Source organism: Fusarium falciforme, chromosome 2, assembly GCF_026873545.1.
Source record: "Fusarium falciforme chromosome 2, complete sequence".
In the NCBI taxonomy this organism is placed as follows: Eukaryota; Fungi; Ascomycota; class Sordariomycetes; order Hypocreales; family Nectriaceae; genus Fusarium; species Fusarium falciforme.
Window position 1 is genome coordinate 2,032,762 of NC_070545.1, and position 18,293 is coordinate 2,051,054.

Here is an 18,293-nt window from a genome sequence, read left to right on the forward strand (position 1 = left end):
TCATCTACAACCACGTTGCAAGAAAGTGAAACGAAGTCATTACTGGCAGTAATTTAGCACCAGTACAGTAGTTCACCACCAAATCTACGGTTAACCCCGATGTCTGCAAGACACAACCCCCCCGGGTTGCCATCCGGGCACTCTAGCGGAACTCCGTCTGCCCTAGCCACAGTCCCAGGGCAAAAGGCAAAGAGAAAAACGACAAGCGAGAAAAAGACAGTGTGGCAACGTCAGCACCAAGTTTACCTAGCTCCAACCGCTGGGAACCGCAGGGCTGCAGTTTTCAATTTGTTCCCGTCACATGGCCAGGCAACAGGGCCGACGACGAAAAAGACCCGTCTCCCGTCGATGCCCGGATGTTACGGAGCCCCGTCTGACTGCTAGCTGACATATCCCTTGCCTCTCGTCTCCCCAAGCTCCCCTTCTTTGGTTGCTTAGCCGAGCCCGAGCGGCTGTAAGCTGCAATGAGGCGCATCGGCATTTTCACTTGCCCCGGTCCGAACTCCATCAATCACCGTCTTGCATTTGGATCCTTGACGTCGTGCATGGCCTTTTAATTCCTATCGGCTTGATGGAACAGTCCGACGTCCGACAACAATAACAACAAGCACCTTCAACATGTGATGGGTTGAAAGAGACTGGACTAGAGAACCACATTGAGCCTTGGAAAAGCGGAAAGTTTGCTGTAGATTCATGACGTTTCTTCCAATTGCCTGATCAGGTTGTGTGTCACTAACATGATTGCTCGTGTGTAGCATCGGCTTAGTTTGTTCACAGCCTTTGTGTCAGGGACAGTGCGTGGGTACGGAGTAGATTGTATCCTGCAATTGGGTTCTCCTGAAATGCGAACCGTGTCACAATGGCGGTTGCATCACTCTGCATCCGCGCGCCTCCCTTGTGCTTGCTTACGCGCCATAATCCGGGGTTCGAGATTCTACGGGATTGAGAATATGCCTCGTTGTCCCGCCTCGTGTCCAACTGCGTCATCCCGCTCTATTCGTCAACTTCAACGACAACTCATTTTCGCAATCTCGGCGCTTTCCTAGTGAGATGACTCAAAGGATCTTGGTCACTTGACAGGTCAAGTTCGGGAAAGTCAGGGACTTCCTTTGAGGTTGCAATTAAACTCGAGTCTTTTCCTCATGGAGTTTCCGCTTTGACGGTCATGAGACAACTATTTTCGTCATGGCAATCTATACTCGGATTTACGACGGAGCTCAATTGCATCTGAAATCATCATGGATGGCATTGTGGCTGCCCCATTCCTGACAGCTCTGGGCCTGGTACCACATGGGTGGTAAGATCGATAAGATCTTATCGATAGGCCCATGGTTGTCATTCGCAAAGAGCAGGTCGGTCAAATGGTGCCCGAGGCTGGTCTCACCAACATCTCGCTGAGCAAGGCTTGCCATATTGCCACGGATCTTTCAGAAGGAAGTGCTCGCGCCTGTTGTGTTGCCTGAGGTTTTTTAATTGTATCTCCCTATAAATATTGAGGCCCAGGGCCATGCCAACATAATATCACTCACTCTCCCCAGATGTCTGGACAATAACTTCGTTTGTTGACTCAGAGAGGCCTTGCTCCAGACACCTATCAAGGCGGTGAGAAAGGGCCAAATCACAATCTTAGAAAAATGCCTAAGAACTGGCTGCCATTACTTTATAATCGTTGATACTCGGGTCTTTCATATCTACTGCTCCTTTATTCAGGTTTGGTGTCGTAACAGTCAAAGAAGCACATCAAAATGTAGACCAGCCTTGCTTGAGTTGAAGCATCACCACGAAGACCCGCCTTCCTAAAAACGGTTAGTACTAATGTGGCAGAAATGGTGTCCACCCACCTTATCGATAAGCCCCAAGGAGAGAGGAAGAAAAAAAAAAAATCCCAAGCTTCAAGATATCGAGTACAAGCCCCACCTCTCACCTCAACCAACTCAGACAACAACCGCAACCATGGCTGACGATGGGATGCTCTTGAACTTTGAGCTGGGGTCTGGACCTATTAAGCCTCAAGTCAAGTTCAAGGGTGGTCGCTGGCGTGATAGGAAACAGGCCGAGAAGTCGGCAAGGTTGGGCTCATCGAAGCCGAAGCCTACAGGAGATGGATTGGATGAGCAAAGATCGACGAAACGCCAGAGGACTGATGATGGAGGATATGGCCATTCCGACTACAGGTCAGCCCCTAGGAGCTTCTCGCGACCAAAGCCTGCAGACACCGACGCCCAAGGATCCTCCGCCTCAGGCCAACCTCGAAACCCTCATGCGGACAAGGGAAGGCAGGTCATCTCACGGCTCTTCTCTTACAACCCTGCCCAAAAGACGGAGTTGAAGGAGAAGCAATCAGACTGGACCGCTCCGGAACCAACCAATGCTCCTCTCTCAGATGTTGCCAGCTTTGGCACCTTGACATTATCCGCCCGCCTCGTCGATGAGCTGGCAAAGATGAACTTGGAGCGTCCCACAGCCATCCAAAAGAAGGTTATTCCTCACATGTTGGAAAACAGCTCAGATGCATTCGTGCAAGCTGAGACAGGTTCCGGAAAGACCTTTTCTTATCTCTTGCCGATGTTGCATCGCGTTCTGCTCCTCAGTGAGAAGGGCAAGGCTCAGATTCACCGCGACTCTGGAGTCTTTGCCATCATCGTGTCACCTACTCGCGAACTCGCCAAGCAAACTCACACCGTACTGGAACAACTTATTCGGCCGTTCCCTTGGCTCGTGTCGACAGCAATCACCGGAGGAGAGTCGAAGAAGGCTGAGAAGGCGCGCATAAGAAAGGGCGTCAACTTTTTGGTCGCAACACCTGGACGACTTGCCGACCACATTGATAACACTAAGGCTCTGGATCTCGGCACTGTTCGATGGCTGATTCTGGATGAAGGAGATCGTCTGATGGACTTGGGTTTCGAAGATGACCTGAAGAAGACCATTGCAGCCCTCCGCAAGGTTGACGTCTCTGACAAGCTCGCCGATGGGACACCGCTCAAGTCTCTTCCTGACCGGAGAGTCACTGTTCTCTGCTCGGCTACTATGAAGATGAACGTGCAGAAGCTGGGAGAGATGAGTTTGGCAGACGCGACGTTTCTGGCAGCCAAGAAGGAGGAGGGTGAGGTGGAGATCGACAAAACGGCCATGACGGCGCCGGCACAGCTTCACCAGTACTACTCGATTGTTCCCGCCAAGCTTCGTCTCGTGACACTGATATCTTACCTCAAATCCACCTTTTCCCGGCGAGGAAAGACGATGAAGGCCATCATCTTTATCTCTTGCGCAGACTCAGTCGACTTTCACTACGAGATGTTGCGGGATCCTAACAATGGAGAAGCGCATGTGGCATCTTCGAAAGATGCGGAGTCGGTTTCCAAGACGGTGGCCAAAGCAGCATACATAACGTCACCCGCAAGCCCCGAGGTCGTTCTGCACCGAATGCACGGATCTCTGTCGCAACCCGTGCGAACAGCTACGCTACGGTCGTTCTCGGCCTGCAAGTCGCCCTCTCTCTTGATCACCACCGATGTGTCCTCGCGAGGCCTCGATATTCCATCCGTTGATCTGGTCATCGAATACGACCCTGCTTTCAGCTTTGCGGATCATATCCACCGTGTTGGTAGAACTGCTCGAGCTGGAAGGCCTGGTGACGCTCTCCTTTTCCTTCTCCCCGGAACGGAAGAGGGGTATATCGAACTGCTCAAATCATCCACGCCTCCCACGCCCCAGTCTTATGACTCGATCCTTCAGAAGGGAATGATGACCAAACTCGAGTTCCCCGTCGAAACATCTGCCAAGCCCGACGACGGCACTTCCTACCACGACAAGGCCGAGAGCCTCCAGCTACATATCGAGCAGCGCCTTCTCGAAGACACGAAGCGACTCGAGCTCGCCCGAAACGGCTTCAAGTCACACATCAGGGCGTACGCCACCCACACCAAGGAGGAGAGGAAGCACTTTGACATTTCGGAGCTGCATCTGGGACACACGGCCAAGAGCTACGGACTGAGAGAGGCGCCGGGCGGCATCGGCGCCGGCGTGGAGAGGAAGACGAAGAAGCGCAACAACAAGGGTGTCGAGAAGGACCAAGAACAGCAGGCGGGTGACGAGTGGCAGAACCAGAACATCATCAAGAAGAAGAGCATGATGTTGATGAATTCTGCCGCGGACGAGTTTAATATTGGTTAAGTAGCGGGTTGCATTTCTAGTTTGAGATAGACCATTAAAAGCCGGGCGGTCATGCCCTTGTTTTTTTTTTTTCCTTTCGATTCAAGTAATTTGTCAGAGGCATGTCATTCGCGCCATTTCCACATCGCCGTGTTTGTTGTTCGAATGCATGTGCGGTAATGACTTGGTGCTTCTCTCCTGGGGAATATATCACCCGTGAGCGACACCGAACTTCACTCCAGAGCCTCCAAGAGAGGAACCATATCCAAGGCAGATATCCAATGAGCATTCAGGATGGCTAAGGGCGACGCCTTGTGATTTCGTTACGAAGGCCCTGTTTCGTGACAGTACTTGGCAACAGTCGTCATCAACATGTTGAAACTGGGCCTGGGAAAGTTGACAAGATGTCAAAGCTGCCCCATCCCGGAACCCCCACGACTTGCTACTTGCTAGGAAAAACATGGCATGTGCTTTGGGGGCCTTGGTTCCGTAGTCTTCTGACCACCTAGAGCCATAGGCCGAGCCTACTCGTGCCCCTCTGGGATTCTTCCTGTGCATCCCGTCATCCTCGTCATCATGCAGGGGGTGATAAACATGGATTCCCTTTAGCCGCCAGGTTCTCTCTCGTTCCCGTTCCAAGCAGGTCATTACAATATTCTTGCAAGGTGTGAGAACCTGACCAAGGCATGTGCAGGTTGGTCTGGGCAAAGTGCTTAAGTCGGGGGCGGTCGACGATGGTTTCACCACGCTTGCGTAGGACTTGCAGCGACCTAGTGACTGTTCAGCATCGTTTAGTGCCATGCCGGCTACGGACGGCCTCTTCCAAGTGCTTGTTCCGTTGCGGAGTCATGCAACTACTTGATTCTCAGGGTAGAACCCAAGGAAAACTTGCCCCATGCCATGGTCTCTGGTGTTTCGAGTTGGATCAACTTGTTCAACATGGACAGGTTCTGTCCAGAGATCATCTCCATGCTTCGTAGTTCTAGGAAATCGCGTGCATAAGGAAAGGGGGCAGAGTAAGAAGACAAGGAACCTCACATCTCCCTGGCAGCCCGCCACTATCGTTCCTTGGGCAGGCGGAAGTGCGGGGGATTGAGGCACCGCCTTGAAGTGACATCATGAGGGGCCTCGAAACGAACGACAGCCTGGTTACCTTGTCTAGTTGTCGTGCGTGATTGGGTTTGGTCTTGTGCGCAGCTGCATATGTGTGTTTGAGGGGTTGTCAAGCGTGACTACATCCCGTTATTGAGGGCCAAACCAGAAGGCAGGCATTCAGGAAGTAGATTGTGAGGAAGCACGCAATGCAGCAAGCCATCTTGTAAGATATCATGTTATAACAAGGGTGTGATTTATTGGTGAGCGAGTTCTGCGCAATCACCCAGTCGGTGTGCTTCTCGACCAGCTTTGGTTCAACCCAGCGGTATTGTGCTGTAGGTTGAGGAATCGGCCAGATCGAATCTAGAAGGCAATCTACGAGTCAGCCATGTGCCTGTGGCTCTGTGACTCTCCTCTCTTCCATTCCGAGCCCAAAAGCATCTCTCAGATTGACTATCGCCTCGTCAACGAGCTTGCGGGCAGTTCCGTCACCACCCACCAAGAAGCAACTGTGTCTTGAGCTCAAATACAAACCCAAACACTTGATGATCCATTTTGAAGCTCAGTTTTCGAACCAATATGGGTCTGGTTACATGCCGGTGGATAATCGCTGATGTTATAGACTCGAATGATGCTATTGATGGAACGTGGAGGCTGGTAAGGGCTACTCGTGGGAATGCCACCTCTTCCTCATCTCGGCCCAGGAATGCCTATCTAGTTGCTTCTCTTGTGTCACCTGCCTGAAAATGGCCTTGATAATACCCTGATAACCGCGTCCGCCTCGATCCAAGAGGGCTGCATAGTCCCACAAGCCAACACTGGGAATATTGGCCGAGATCCCGGTGAACAGTCCGTCCCATCAATCTGACATTATCCTCGTGTGAAGTCAGTCGCGAGAGGGTGTCCCCAACAAATTCCATCGATCATCAAGGGTCTAGTGAGAGTGACGCCTCTCGGAGAATGACATCAAGCCTCACGACGCTGTGGTCTCGAGATGATGCTAGCCGGACCTCGGCTACCCTATAATATCGCGGACGTGGGCACCTCCAAGCGATTCTCAAACGCTGACCGCGTAATTATGTGTCCAAGGACGTCATTTTAGAGCTCCTAGGGGGTGGTTGATGGCTAATTGTCGATCCTGCGAATCCAATCGAGGCGTCGAGATGACAGCCCGGGTTGACGTCATATGGTGATGTAATTCGACCTGCTTGACCTGGGCGAGATCTTGAGATGAGTGCCACCAAGGGGATTTAAAGAGGCGAAAGCTTCCACGGAATAAACAGAATCTTCTACCAGATCATCAAGCGAATATTCGCCGTCTACAAAAAATCAACTTCAAAAACAAACTACCTACTACTACCAAACAAACAAACCACACATCCACAATGGGTCTGACCGACGACAAGAAGACCACGGCCGACTCGGCCACCGAAGGCGTTACCGGAGCCGCTCAGTTCCTCACCAGCACGCTGGGCAACACGGTTGGCGGCCTTGGACGCACAGTCGGCAACGTCACCGGCGCGGCGACCCGAGGCGTTGGCGACACCGTGACAGCCGCCACTGGTGACCTCGGCCGTCCCCTTGGCGACGCGGTGGGCAACCTGGGCACCGGCGTCCAGGGCGGACTTGACAGCGTCTCCAAGGGCGTCGAGAATGCCGGACAATGGAAGAAGCAGTAATGGAGGACACATACAAAGTTATGATGGGAGGAATGGGAGACTGTAATACTATTGGGATATGAACTGGTATGGATGGAGTGTAGGATTATTTGGGTTATTCTGTACAACAAGTTGCACGATCAATGAATGCGAGCAACGTTTCTTCAATCACCACGTGTAAAGTGACCTGTAAAACAGATCTCCATGACATGCCGCCGCCCTGCAGTTGATGATGATCCTTTGTGTTGTGGCGAATCCCGTCACCTCGACAACCGTAAACGCTAAACCAGACGCGTCTCGCCACGCGAGCCTGTTGACTTCATGAACGCTACGTCGACTCGATGCCCAACCAGCAGGACTCTTTCATCGGAAATGGTCCACCGTCGCATAGACACTTCATTTCACTTCGATCTTCCTCATGTCCCAGCATCAAGCCGAGCGCACAACGAAAACGTGATAAATCAAAAATTACACCCCCCATGGCCCCGAAGGACAATGGAGCATGGAGCGACTCCGCGATGTGCAATGCAGGCCCTCCACGCTGATTTCCCTCCTTCTTGAGCGAGGTAAATCGGAATAAGGTAAGTATGAAGAAGAAAGAGAAAAACAAGCAAAGGCCGGATGCGAGGCAGAGCTTTATAGATGGATTCTGCCGGGCGGTGTGGAAGGCTGATTAGGCAACCGCCGCCAAGTCGGACCGACTCACCGATGCTCTCCACCTTGAACGAGTTCTTAATCTCGGCTCAACGAGATTCATCTCGCTTCAAAGCATCTCTTTAGAAATAGACGTGGATATTTTGTGCACTCTCCCACTTATCTTTTGTGCAACTAGCATATCTTGATCGAGAGGTCAAACCACGCGGCGTGAAGAATGATCGTCATAGTTGAGTGCATCTCAAGGGAGTCAAGGGCCACGATTGTGAGAATGAGAAGAGCGTGCACTTCTAAGCTACCTAGGTATGTAGGTATATGTTAAATTGACATCTCCCAAGGGCAGGCTTGAGAAAGGCTCCCTAAAAACTATCCATGCACTTACCAGATATTATGATCATGAACCACTGACCATCATTATGATATCGTCATATTATTATTGTAGCATCAAGAAAGGTTGTACGGTGCCAGTCCTCCAAGTTCATAAAGTAGTGATTGCACACTTCTTCAGCTGCTGGCAGGGACTTGTCGAACCAGCCCTGCATGTCAAAAGCCTGCATTAAGCCGTCCCTGTAGAGCGGGATGTTGGTTGGCCCTAGCCCATCGTTGAGGCCTTGCAATAGCTGCTGGATGTCAAATCTATCCGAAACCCAGTGGTCAATCGTCTTGATTCGACGATAGGTTAGCATCTCAGTTTGCGAGGCTGCCCAGAGAATTCCAAGACCTTCGCTGTTAGAGAGTGGGCCCTCTATATCATATTCATCCCACTCAGAAATGGCAAAGTTCAACACAGCAACAAATGCTCTCCAGCCGCTTTGCCGTCCACGCGGCCAGGATTCCACCACTTCATTTGGCACGAGTGAGGCAAGCTCTGAAGGCGTGACGGAGCTATGCGTGCATTCCTCGCTCGTATCAGTTCCAAGGAGCGCGGGAACCGATATCTCAGCAGTCTGGCAAGGGTTTGCACCAACAGCAAGCATGCAGCTCAAAGTTGCAATTGCGCCAAACATGGTCTCCCCCGGAGCTCCACGATCTCCCAGATAGAATGCCACCATAACTAGGGTATGGAGTGGAAAGAGCTTCAGGTCCTTGCGGCAGCAGCCACAGCGTTTTGAGAATAACCCACTGGGGAGATTGATATCGAGAGCGTATTCTGTCATGAACAAGGTGATAATTGAATGGCAAATGGCCTGGACCGATGTGTGACAGTAGGGATGCTTCCATTCGAACGGAATGGTGCAGCTGCCCGAACCGTAGAGTTGTCGGATGCACCTCGAATCAGCGTCCCATCGACCGCAGATGTCCACCTCCTCGCCTGGGAACCGGTTTTGCCTTTCGAAGCTTTGAGAAGCCTCGCCAGGGCTAACCGAGGTGTGTGACCGGAGTATGTTGATCATGAGTGAGTCAAGGACGGTGTGACCGAGATCGTTCGTATAATTGTCGTCGAAGAGAAGCTCATCATCCAACATTAAATTCAGGTAATTGAGAATCAAGCAGCAGTTGTGGGCTCCATCCAGGTGTGAGGCAGCAAGGTGAAAAGGGTAGATATGCTTGAGGTCATCAGGGGGCATCTTGTCTCCATTCTCTCCTAGAGCGCGCAAAGATTCTAAATTCCTTGCCATGATAGCAAATCCCCACGAGTCTACCTCAATTTGGTCCTGAGAACGATTTACCGCACCCGTTATCGATGATGTGGATAGTGGGACGTCATGCTCGTCGATGCGTGAGAAACTGTTGTCTGAGAGCACCGATTTCATTATGTCTGCAGGTGTGGGGCGATGACGGGAAGCATCCCATGGTAACCATGTTGACTCATCCTCAATGTCCTGCTCGTTGCTATCCCCAGGCGGCGGTGACGGTACAGACTCGTATTGCATGTTTGTGTGATAGTGGATACTCCATCGACAGAGTTGGGAGGGTGGATCGACTGTGATGCGAGACGCGCCGGGCATTGATGCTATGTCGCCAGGAATAGAAGCCGAGCCTTCCAGTTCAACTGAACCAAGTGTCTTTGCAGCAATGAGGCCAGGAGTCCAGGTTTCAGGACCTCTGCCCCAGTACTTGGCGGTCATGAAGGAATGAATCCAGAAGTCATGTAACCAGTCTGCCACGACTCTATGTTGAGAGTAAGGTTAGTCATGGTTCGATGAAACCATCCATCGTGAAATCATAGCTACTCACTTGCGCTCTTCCCGACCTAGTTGGAGCAGCAACTCCTGGTACTGCCCTTGAATGAAGAGGTCTGCTCTTTCCAGATGGGCTTTATCTCGTATCAGCTGGGTCGTTGGCGAAGGTCCAACTGGCTGAGAAGAAGGGGTGCGATGGCTGTTGGGGCTGTTGACTATGATGTTTGCCGGAGAGTTATGATGAGAGACGGAAGCAAACGGTGATGGTGGACCACCTGGGTGGGTGAAATTGGCAACAAGGGCGTTGTATGGAAGATTCATGCGCAAGAAGCTAGACAGAGGAAATAATTAGCAACGGACTTAGATGTTGCTGGGAGAACTCACATGCCGCCTGCCAGTGTGGGCTCATGGCGACGTCTGAGGTCGTCTTGGAGAAAGCGCTTCAGTTTCTTCTTATCCAGCGACTTCTCACGTCCGCCTTCGACGATGGTGAGGTCAGAAGTACTTGCATTTCTCTTCCTCTTCAATTGCACCTTGACGGCCTGGGCCTTGACCTTGGAAGAAGTGCTTTTCTTGATGCCCCATTTTTTGAACTGGTACTTGTAGGCACTCGGCCTCGATGTAAAGGTTAGTACCTAGGTACTGGAAGCCCAGGTTGGGATCGGGACTTACAAAGCATCAAAAGAATACTCTGACTTCATTCTGGAGGCCAGTTTGTCAACCTTCTCACCCTCCTCAAGGTACAGCTGGCTGATGGTCTCCTTCAAGTACTCCCATCGTTTGTTGTATGGAATGTGCAAGAACTTGGGGTCCGAATTCATCTTGACGAGGACAGGCTGAGGCGGGCTTTTGGACTGTGAAGGCAGCGGGCGTGTAGGCATGTAGGCGTGGATTTCCAAGAGCAGTGCAATGAAGGAGGGACCAGAAAGAGGCTAGATGGGGGAAAAAGGGTAATACGTAGGGAGAAGATGGAGATAGGTGGGATTGGAGAGAGGCGCTGATCCAATGTATTGATGAGTTTATGGAAAGGGACTGATGAGGTTGTGGAGAGTAGTTGATGAGTTTATGGGAAATGTGTTGATGAGGTTAAGGGGAATGGCTGATGAGTTTATGGAGAGTGATTGATGAGGTTGTGTAGATGTGATGGGATGACTTGAAGGAAGACGTTGGGGGAGCCTTTCTTATACACAAGAGTCTGCCTCCCTGTGTAACCGCCCATGGTTCGCCGACATGTGGTTGCCTTTTGGGCTCCTGCTTACATGGAAGAAAGCCAAGACTGTGTGCAAAAGGATAGAGGCCAATCAAAGCTTGATACAAAAGATGAAAAGCCAATCACGACCTGCCATTCCGTGACATGCTCGGCCAGTCGTCAGCTGGCAGTGCACTGCAAATTCAAAACAAGTCACCGCCCTGCATTGTGCGGCATTGCAAAAGGCGAGAGCCCAATTATCGAGGAGCCTCGACAGCCACTGTGGACCAGACCGTCCTCCCTGGTTCCCACGACGCATTACACCCTGAGACAGGTGAGGCTCGGGAGACGATTGCAAAAAGCGACTGTCCATTCACCGTCACACCTGCCAGCTACGTAATCAGGGCAAGAGAGGGATCGGTTGCAGTATGCCTGAAATCAAAAGAAGACTGCCCAATTGATATCCGTCTCTGGCGCATTGACCGAGCTGGGTCCTGCCAGAGCAGGGATGCTTTCAAAAACGAGAGGGAGAATGGCTTGCTGTTAGCATGAGGACGCCATTGTCGGGCGAAGAAAGCAGGCGAGGGGAAGGGCTCGAAGAACATTAAAAGGCCTTGATCATTCCATTGTTCCTTTGTTCTATTCTTCCCTTTATCCATATTCTCCAGCATAGTTCATTTCGCTTGAATCCCTATCCTCAACATCACGTTCCCCGCCATCCTTCCTTTCCTCCCTCACTTGCCATCTACAGCCAACATGGACCCTCAGACACACAACTCAGGAAGCAATGAGTATGTCACGGCTGTGGATACACCCTCTTGCTAACTTGTGCAAGCATCATTGTCTCTAGCGGGTCCGTGGATGAGACATCCAGCATGAGATGCCGCCGAGGCTCCCTTCCACCCGAAGGTGATGCTGTCCCTCGTGGCAGCGTTTCTGGTGGTCGTTCCCAGGCCGAGATGGACCTTGAACTCTTTGGAGTAGGCTCCCAGTTCGATAGGTTAGTCTGACCCTTGCCCGTCCCTACTGTCTGGACCATCCACTGCTAATACACACCCACAGAGTTGATACAAGGGCTCTGTAGCTCCCTCTATGGGCTTGTTGCATGACAACATCAGACTCGATTCAATGGACCTGATGGAGGTATGATTTATGATATTATCAAGTGGGGAACTGAGTTTGGGTTTCAAGAGATGGTTGGATACTAGTCACTATGTAGAGGCGCCTAGGTAATAGACTGTTGTCAAAGTTAAATAGAACCTACTGGTATAGGGAACGAATGAAACTGCTCCTTTTGAAACTCAAAATGTAGAATCAGGCTCCAAGCCCTTGCCCATCTCCGTTCAGTCTAGAGATCAAGTCATTTGATATTTGCACTCGTTCTGGGCGTGAGATAGAGGCTAATTTGGATGGACCGCTCCCAGGAAGGGAAAGGGACAGACTGGGTCGACTGTGGTCGAGAAAAGCAAGCTGATTGTTGGAGAATCGGGCGTGTGTATACCTGCGCACAGAGTTAATCACCAACTCATTCATACCTACTCGCATGGTGTCTATTCGTTATATCCGAGGAAGGTTGTCAGCTAGCGCAGTATCCCAAGATGAAACATGATTGCCAAGGTAGCACGGCACCTCAGCCATGATCAATAACATACACTACTATACCTGGCTTTGTCTGGAGTGGTTGTGCCGGCCCAAGGTGATGGGGCCGGTTGCATGTCTCATTCCTGCAGTAACGCAACGGCATGTTCATGCCCCTCGCGCCTCAACAAGATCAATCGACGGTGTTGTCATGCCCGTTTAAACATTGGCCCACTGATGGGGTCCTTTTACTATCCCTTTTATGACATCTACGGCCTTGCAGATCTACCACCCAAGCTATCTGCAGCAATGGCCTGCAATCTTATCTCGTCAACCTTTGGCAGCTCATGCTCGCCCTTCTCTGTCGGCGGTGGTAGGAATCCAACTGCAACCAGGTACGCCAAGTACATGCCAAGGATATCCATATCAAGTGTGCTCGGAGAAGACTTTGCATCCCGACTCCCGTTCCCTTCATCATATGACCGCAGAGCTGCTACGGCATTGCTATCATCCAACTCGGGAGCAATGGTGTTTGCGGGCAGGTTGCCCACCACAAAGTGGAACAGCGGGAGCAGAGCGTGTTCCTCCTTGCTATCGTCACTTGTGTAGTCGATGACCTTGGTGCACCACTCCTGGTACGGTACCTTGGGCACGCCATATCCATAGAGCTCGAGGGCACCCATCCACTCATTCAGTCTTAAGCGTGGGTGACTGGTGACCTGAGCCACGCCCAGTGATTGCTCAGTAGTAGCGGAGAGATGGAACGCTGCGGCAACGACGATGCGGCTGATCTGCGTAACAGGGACTGCATTGAGCGTGTTTGCAATGTCAGGGCGCGCTCCCACCTGCAAGCAGCCCTTCCATAGGCGGACCAGGAAGTCGTCCATGACGGAAATGCCCGATGCTGGATCGCCTGTGATGTATCCGGGTCGGATAATGGCTCCTACAAGGCCCCTCCGCCCGGCTTCGCGAATGACAAACTCGCTCGCCCACTTGGACTGGCCATAGCCTGTGCCAAGGCCCTTACGGCTGCCCTCAAGGTCATCAGCCTCAGGCACGCCAGTCTCGATATCTTGAGAGAGCTGCACGTAGTGGTCATTGTCCAGCGTCGAGGTTGAGCTGACGAATGCCAGTCGCTTGGGCTTCCCTGTCGAGCAAAGTTGGATGCAGTCCAGCGTGCTCAGCACATTGGCTGCCCGCATGCTGGAGTACGGCAGCATCCAGTTGACCTGGGCGCCGTTGTGGATGACTAGGTCTACCGTATTGGAGAGGTGATCCCATGTCTCCTCGAGCAGGCCGAGGCGTGGCTTGGATATATCTCCCACCACAACTTCAAGTCTGTTTGTGCTCGTCCAGCTTGGGGACCACAAGCCGTAGGCCTTTGTTGCCGCCTCGACGCGTGCCAAGCCTGCCGCTGCATCCTTGGCTCTGACGTGCGCGATTACACGCGCTCTCTTAGGGCCTTCGAGGAGCTCGTGTAGGACATAGGAGCCGAGGAAGCCTGTCGCACCAGTCAAAAGCACCGTGGGCCCAGCCTCTGTGTAGCTCTGAGGCCCGGGTGCTTGCGGGATGGACTCGGGAAGCTGAGACGCTAGATCCCTTGCATCCGCGGCGTATGCCTCGTCCTCCGTGGTGCCATCTCCGATGAGAGGCATCGCGTCCAGTCGCAGGCCAATGGGGTCCTGGGCTCTGTCGATCTCTGCGGCGAGGGCTTCGAGAGTCTGCGACCGGAAAATAACATTGACTGGCACATCGATATCCTTCCACTCCTTCTTGAGGCGGAAAAACATCTGTTGTGCAAGGATTGAGTGGCCACCTTCATCAAAGAAGTTGGATTCAGGCACAAACATACGTGCAGTGCGGTTAGGGAGAACTGATGCCCATATTTTGGCCAGTCGAGCTTGAGTGTCGGTCATGCTGGCAATCACTGACGAAGCCCTCCTCTTGGCGACTTGAAGAAGATCTGCTTCGTCGGGGAAGGGGAGTGCAGGCTTGTCAATCTTGCCGTTCGGATTCAAGGGCATTCGGGCTAGAGGAATAAACATGCTGGGAACAGCGTACTTGGGAACCTTGGCCGCTAGGAACTTCTTGCAGTCGTCAGACAACAGCTTGAATCGTCTGAGCATTCCAGCCATGGTCTCGTAGGCGATTTCCTGCTCGATGGCTTCCCCATCCTCATGGGGTTGGAGGTGCTGGAACCACCGCTTCGTCTCTGGGACAAAGTACGTGACAAGCGTCTGCTCCTCGTCCTTGTCTCTTCGAACAACCGTGACGTTCTCGCGTACGAATGGGTGCTGGGATAGATTGATGTCGATCTCGCCCAACTCGATCCGGAAGCCGCGGATCTTGACTTGAGAATCAATCCGGCCTGTACACTCGACACTTCCGTCGGGGCGGATCCGGCCAAGATCACCAGTTCGGTACAGGCGGTCTCGCGGACCCTTGTAATGGGGGAGGTTCTGGTGCTTGTCCTGCTGTGCCCACTTGGCAGGGTCAACAAACCAGTTGGGAACGAACTTGGACCGGTTTAGTTCTGCCGTCCTGTCGTCATCGCCGAGGTATCCCTCGGCCAAACCTCCAGCCCTGATCCACAGCTCGCCTTGCTCGCCTTCTCCGCACAGCCTGTGCCTGTCCTCACGGTCAACGACCAAGAGCTGAACATCCTTCATGCCTTGGCCAACCGGAATGATATCTGGCACGGACTCAAGAAAGGCCGGATCCTTGGCTTTGCTCGGGACCTCGAAAAAGGACACTGCGCGTTGTGACTCGGTCGATCCAAAGAGGTTTATGACGGTGGTGTTGGGTGCGAGATCGCGTAGCTTCTTGCAGTCCTTTTTGGTGAGAAGATCTCCGACAAAGAAGGCATTCCGAAGGGAGTGGAACTGAGTTGTGGCACCACCAACAAGGATCTGGCCCATGGCAGGAGTCAAATGAGTGACGGTGGTCTTGTGCTCATGCATCCACTCGGCGAGCAATCCGTACGTGATGACCTCAGCTGGAGGGACGACTATCACGGCACCCAGAAAGAGCGGCGTAAAAATGTCTCTTTGGATCGGATCATGGGCAATGCCGGAGAGCATGGTGAATCTGTCCCGCTCCGATAGGCCAAACCTCTCTGCCATCCAGGGGAAGTAGTAGGTGAGCGAGTAATGACGCCCCTGAACGCCCTTCGGCCTACCCTCACTGCCGCTCGTATAGCTCAGGGTAGGAATGGAATCGGGACCGACGACGACGCTGGGATCTTGCTCTCTGCAGGACGCCTGAGCTGCCAGGCAGTCTTGGCCGTCGAGATGGCCGCCACTCAACTCACCACTGTCGGAAAGATGCAGGGCTGGAATGACAGACTTGAGGTCTAGGGTGTTGGCGATGAAGTCCTCAACGAGCTCGGGCGGCTTGCCAAACTCGTCGACGGCCTTCTGGATGTAGACGAGAAACCTGGGTCTTGCGACATCCAAGATGACCTTCTGGCGCTCCGCAGGGTAGTGCGGGTCAAGCACGCTGACGGTTGCACCAGCCTTGAGGGCACCCATGTAGGCAACGACGAGGTCGACGCTGTGCCGTCGTTGTTAGTGAGATGGGTGACTGGACAACAAGTGACAACTGACCCTCGGTAGGCGTATATCATGACGACATCGCCCACATTGCAGCCTTGAGCTATGAAATGATGTGCCAGCTGGTTGGAGCTCTCGTTGATCTGGCGGTACGAGAAGGTGCGTTGAGGGGATTGCGAGCTCCGAGTCTCAATGACGCATGTCCTGTCGGGCACACGCTTCGCATTGGATGCGAATATCTCGTGGATGGCTAGACACCAGGTGAGCGATGTGTTATGTTATGCCGTAGGCATAGAATAAAATACCCCCACGATAATCGCCCCAGTGTAGGTCACTTGTTGGGTCTGGGAGCAAGGAGCCCCGGTCGCTAGGCAGTGGTGACATGTTAGACAAGCAAGCAAGCGAGCAAGCAATCCAATCCGAGAAACTCGAGCAAGATTTTCTCACATCGGGATGCGTTTGCGTGTGGTGTGAGGAGAGAGGGCTGGTTTAGTACTAGAGGCAGCTTATGTAATTAGCAGTTAGAGTCATTGGTAGTTCCGATATCGGTGGAGGGTACCCACAAATCTACCTTCCCCCTCACTGCCCCGCTATCGGCCATCTTACCTAGTCATTTACGAGGTACCCAGGTAGATCCCAACCTAGCTACCGATGCCAAGAAGCTCAAGTGCCCAGAGACGTTCAAGACAGAAAGCGATGCCTCTTCACATGCGATACTGAAACACAAGAGAAGTTCTCTTCACAGGACAGAAGATGGCCATTTCCCATGCCCCCTCGCAGATATGTGTGATTGCACAGAGACTTTTCGCCGGGAGGGATCAATCCCAGCGCATCTGAAGTGTGAGCACCCCGGAGAGGGGTTTCCATGCCCACTTGCGAGTAGCTACGGCTGCACGTCCACGTTCACCACAGTCGCGGGCTGTAAGGCCCACGTCAAAGCGAAGCACTGGATGGTGTGGTTTCCATGCATGTCCTTTGGCAGAGGAAGAAAGCTGTAGCTCTACATTCAACACCCTCGTGGGCGCAAGAGAGCATGCCAAGGTGGTGCATCTTAACGCTCGTTATCCCTGCCCACTCGCCAAGGAATACGACTGCGATGCAGCCTTCAGGTCTCTTTCTACTGCAAACAGCCATGCCGACGCCAAACACCGGCAGCTGCAGTTCCCATGCCCGCTTGCAAAGGAGCACGATTGTTGCAAATTGTTCCGGCGGAAAGCGGATGCCAAGAAACACGCATCAACAGCCCACCTTGGCCTTGGATCAAAATTTCCATGCCCTCTTGCCCAAGAGTACGGATGCAAGGCTACATTCAGAAGAGCTAGAGGCGCAAGAAACCATGCAATTTCTCACACCCACAAATTCCTCTGTCCTAGACAAGGTTGCTTCCAGCGATTTGCGACGCAGCCAGATGCATTTGATCATGCGAATGCCGATGATCACCCAAGCCAACCCTTTTTCTTGTGCCCTCTTCCAATGTGCAGAAATACTGTGGTAGGTAGGCGACTCACAAAAAGCGGCATGAAAAATGCCCCAGGGAAGTTGTCATCGACTTTGACACTGCTCGCTTGTTTTTACCCAGAGGCTCGTCACATATGGGACTGGACAATCGCTGTGTTGCATGCAGAGCCGTCATTGATATCACCGACTTTCTCAACCACCACGGCGTGGAACTTGAAAAGGGTAAAAGCTGTTGCAGTTTTGAGAAGTGCGACAGGTTGTCCTTTCGTGAATCAGGCAGATGTGTTAAACATCTTTTCGACCGAGATGTTCAAAAACGCATCGACATGGCCTGGCGTGAAAAAGCCACAAAAGACACAAAGTCTGCTCAAGCGATTTTGGAGACTTCGATGCGCAACCAGTGGGTATTTTTGGCAGAATACAAGACAGTACAGAAGCGAATGTTCGAGATCCAACAAGGACTGCGGCCAGGCTCGGACCTCGTGATTCTAGACGACGAATTCTCGCCTGCTTCGAGCCAGATTTGGGAATTTGCCATGATTGAGAAGGTGTCTGGCAAAGTTCTAGTCAATACCTGCGTTGAACACGAGAAGGGCATTGACCATGGGGCCGAAAATCCTTTTCTACGACACTTGAGTTACAGGAAAGCAGCCAATGTCTTTTCTACCTCTCGACTCCCCATGATTCCTCGCTTGAATGCGGATCAGGTCGCGTCTCAACTTCGAGCAGTGGGTATCACACCAAATACGATCATCCTTGTATAGCATTCAGGGGCGACTGATTTGAGATTACTGAAGCGATTCCTGGAACCTGCCGGGCATGATGCAATTCT

At 52.3% G+C, this 18,293-nt stretch overlaps 5 protein-coding genes across 5 annotated transcripts; 3 read left to right on the forward strand and 2 right to left on the reverse strand.

Annotated features, from left to right (window-relative positions):
• Positions 1–1,953: 1,953 nt before the first annotated feature.
• NCS54_00258600 (RNA helicase) lies at positions 1,954–4,176 on the forward strand (the record flags this gene model as incomplete). The annotated part of the gene is made up of 1 exon (XM_053148182.1): positions 1,954–4,176. The coding sequence occupies one exon, from the start codon at positions 1,954–1,956 to the stop codon at positions 4,174–4,176; it is 2,223 nt and encodes a 740-aa protein (XP_053004157.1).
• A 2,321-nt stretch (positions 4,177–6,497) lies between these two features.
• NCS54_00258700 (Hypothetical protein) lies at positions 6,498–6,929 on the forward strand (the record flags this gene model as incomplete). Its single annotated transcript, XM_053148183.1, has 1 exon — positions 6,498–6,929. The coding sequence occupies exon 1, from the start codon at positions 6,636–6,638 to the stop codon at positions 6,927–6,929; it is 294 nt and encodes a 97-aa protein (XP_053004158.1). The 5' UTR covers positions 6,498–6,635.
• A 1,058-nt stretch (positions 6,930–7,987) lies between these two features.
• NCS54_00258800 (Clr5 domain-containing protein) lies at positions 7,988–10,506 on the reverse strand (the record flags this gene model as incomplete). Its single annotated transcript, XM_053148184.1, has 4 exons — positions 7,988–9,674; positions 9,741–10,016; positions 10,070–10,300; positions 10,358–10,506. 4 exons carry the CDS (start codon positions 10,504–10,506, stop codon positions 7,988–7,990), a joined length of 2,343 nt encoding a protein of 780 aa, XP_053004159.1.
• A 2,215-nt stretch (positions 10,507–12,721) lies between these two features.
• On the reverse strand, positions 12,722–16,387 carry NCS54_00258900 (Alpha-aminoadipate reductase; the record flags this gene model as incomplete). Its single annotated transcript, XM_053148185.1, has 3 exons — positions 12,722–16,004; positions 16,058–16,253; positions 16,309–16,387. The coding sequence occupies 3 exons, from the start codon at positions 16,385–16,387 to the stop codon at positions 12,722–12,724; spliced, it is 3,558 nt and encodes a 1,185-aa protein (XP_053004160.1).
• A 1,400-nt stretch (positions 16,388–17,787) lies between these two features.
• Positions 17,788–18,225, forward strand: NCS54_00259000 (Hypothetical protein; the record flags this gene model as incomplete). The annotated part of the gene is made up of 1 exon (XM_053148186.1): positions 17,788–18,225. The coding sequence occupies one exon, from the start codon at positions 17,788–17,790 to the stop codon at positions 18,223–18,225; it is 438 nt and encodes a 145-aa protein (XP_053004161.1).
• Positions 18,226–18,293: the final 68 nt, after the last annotated feature.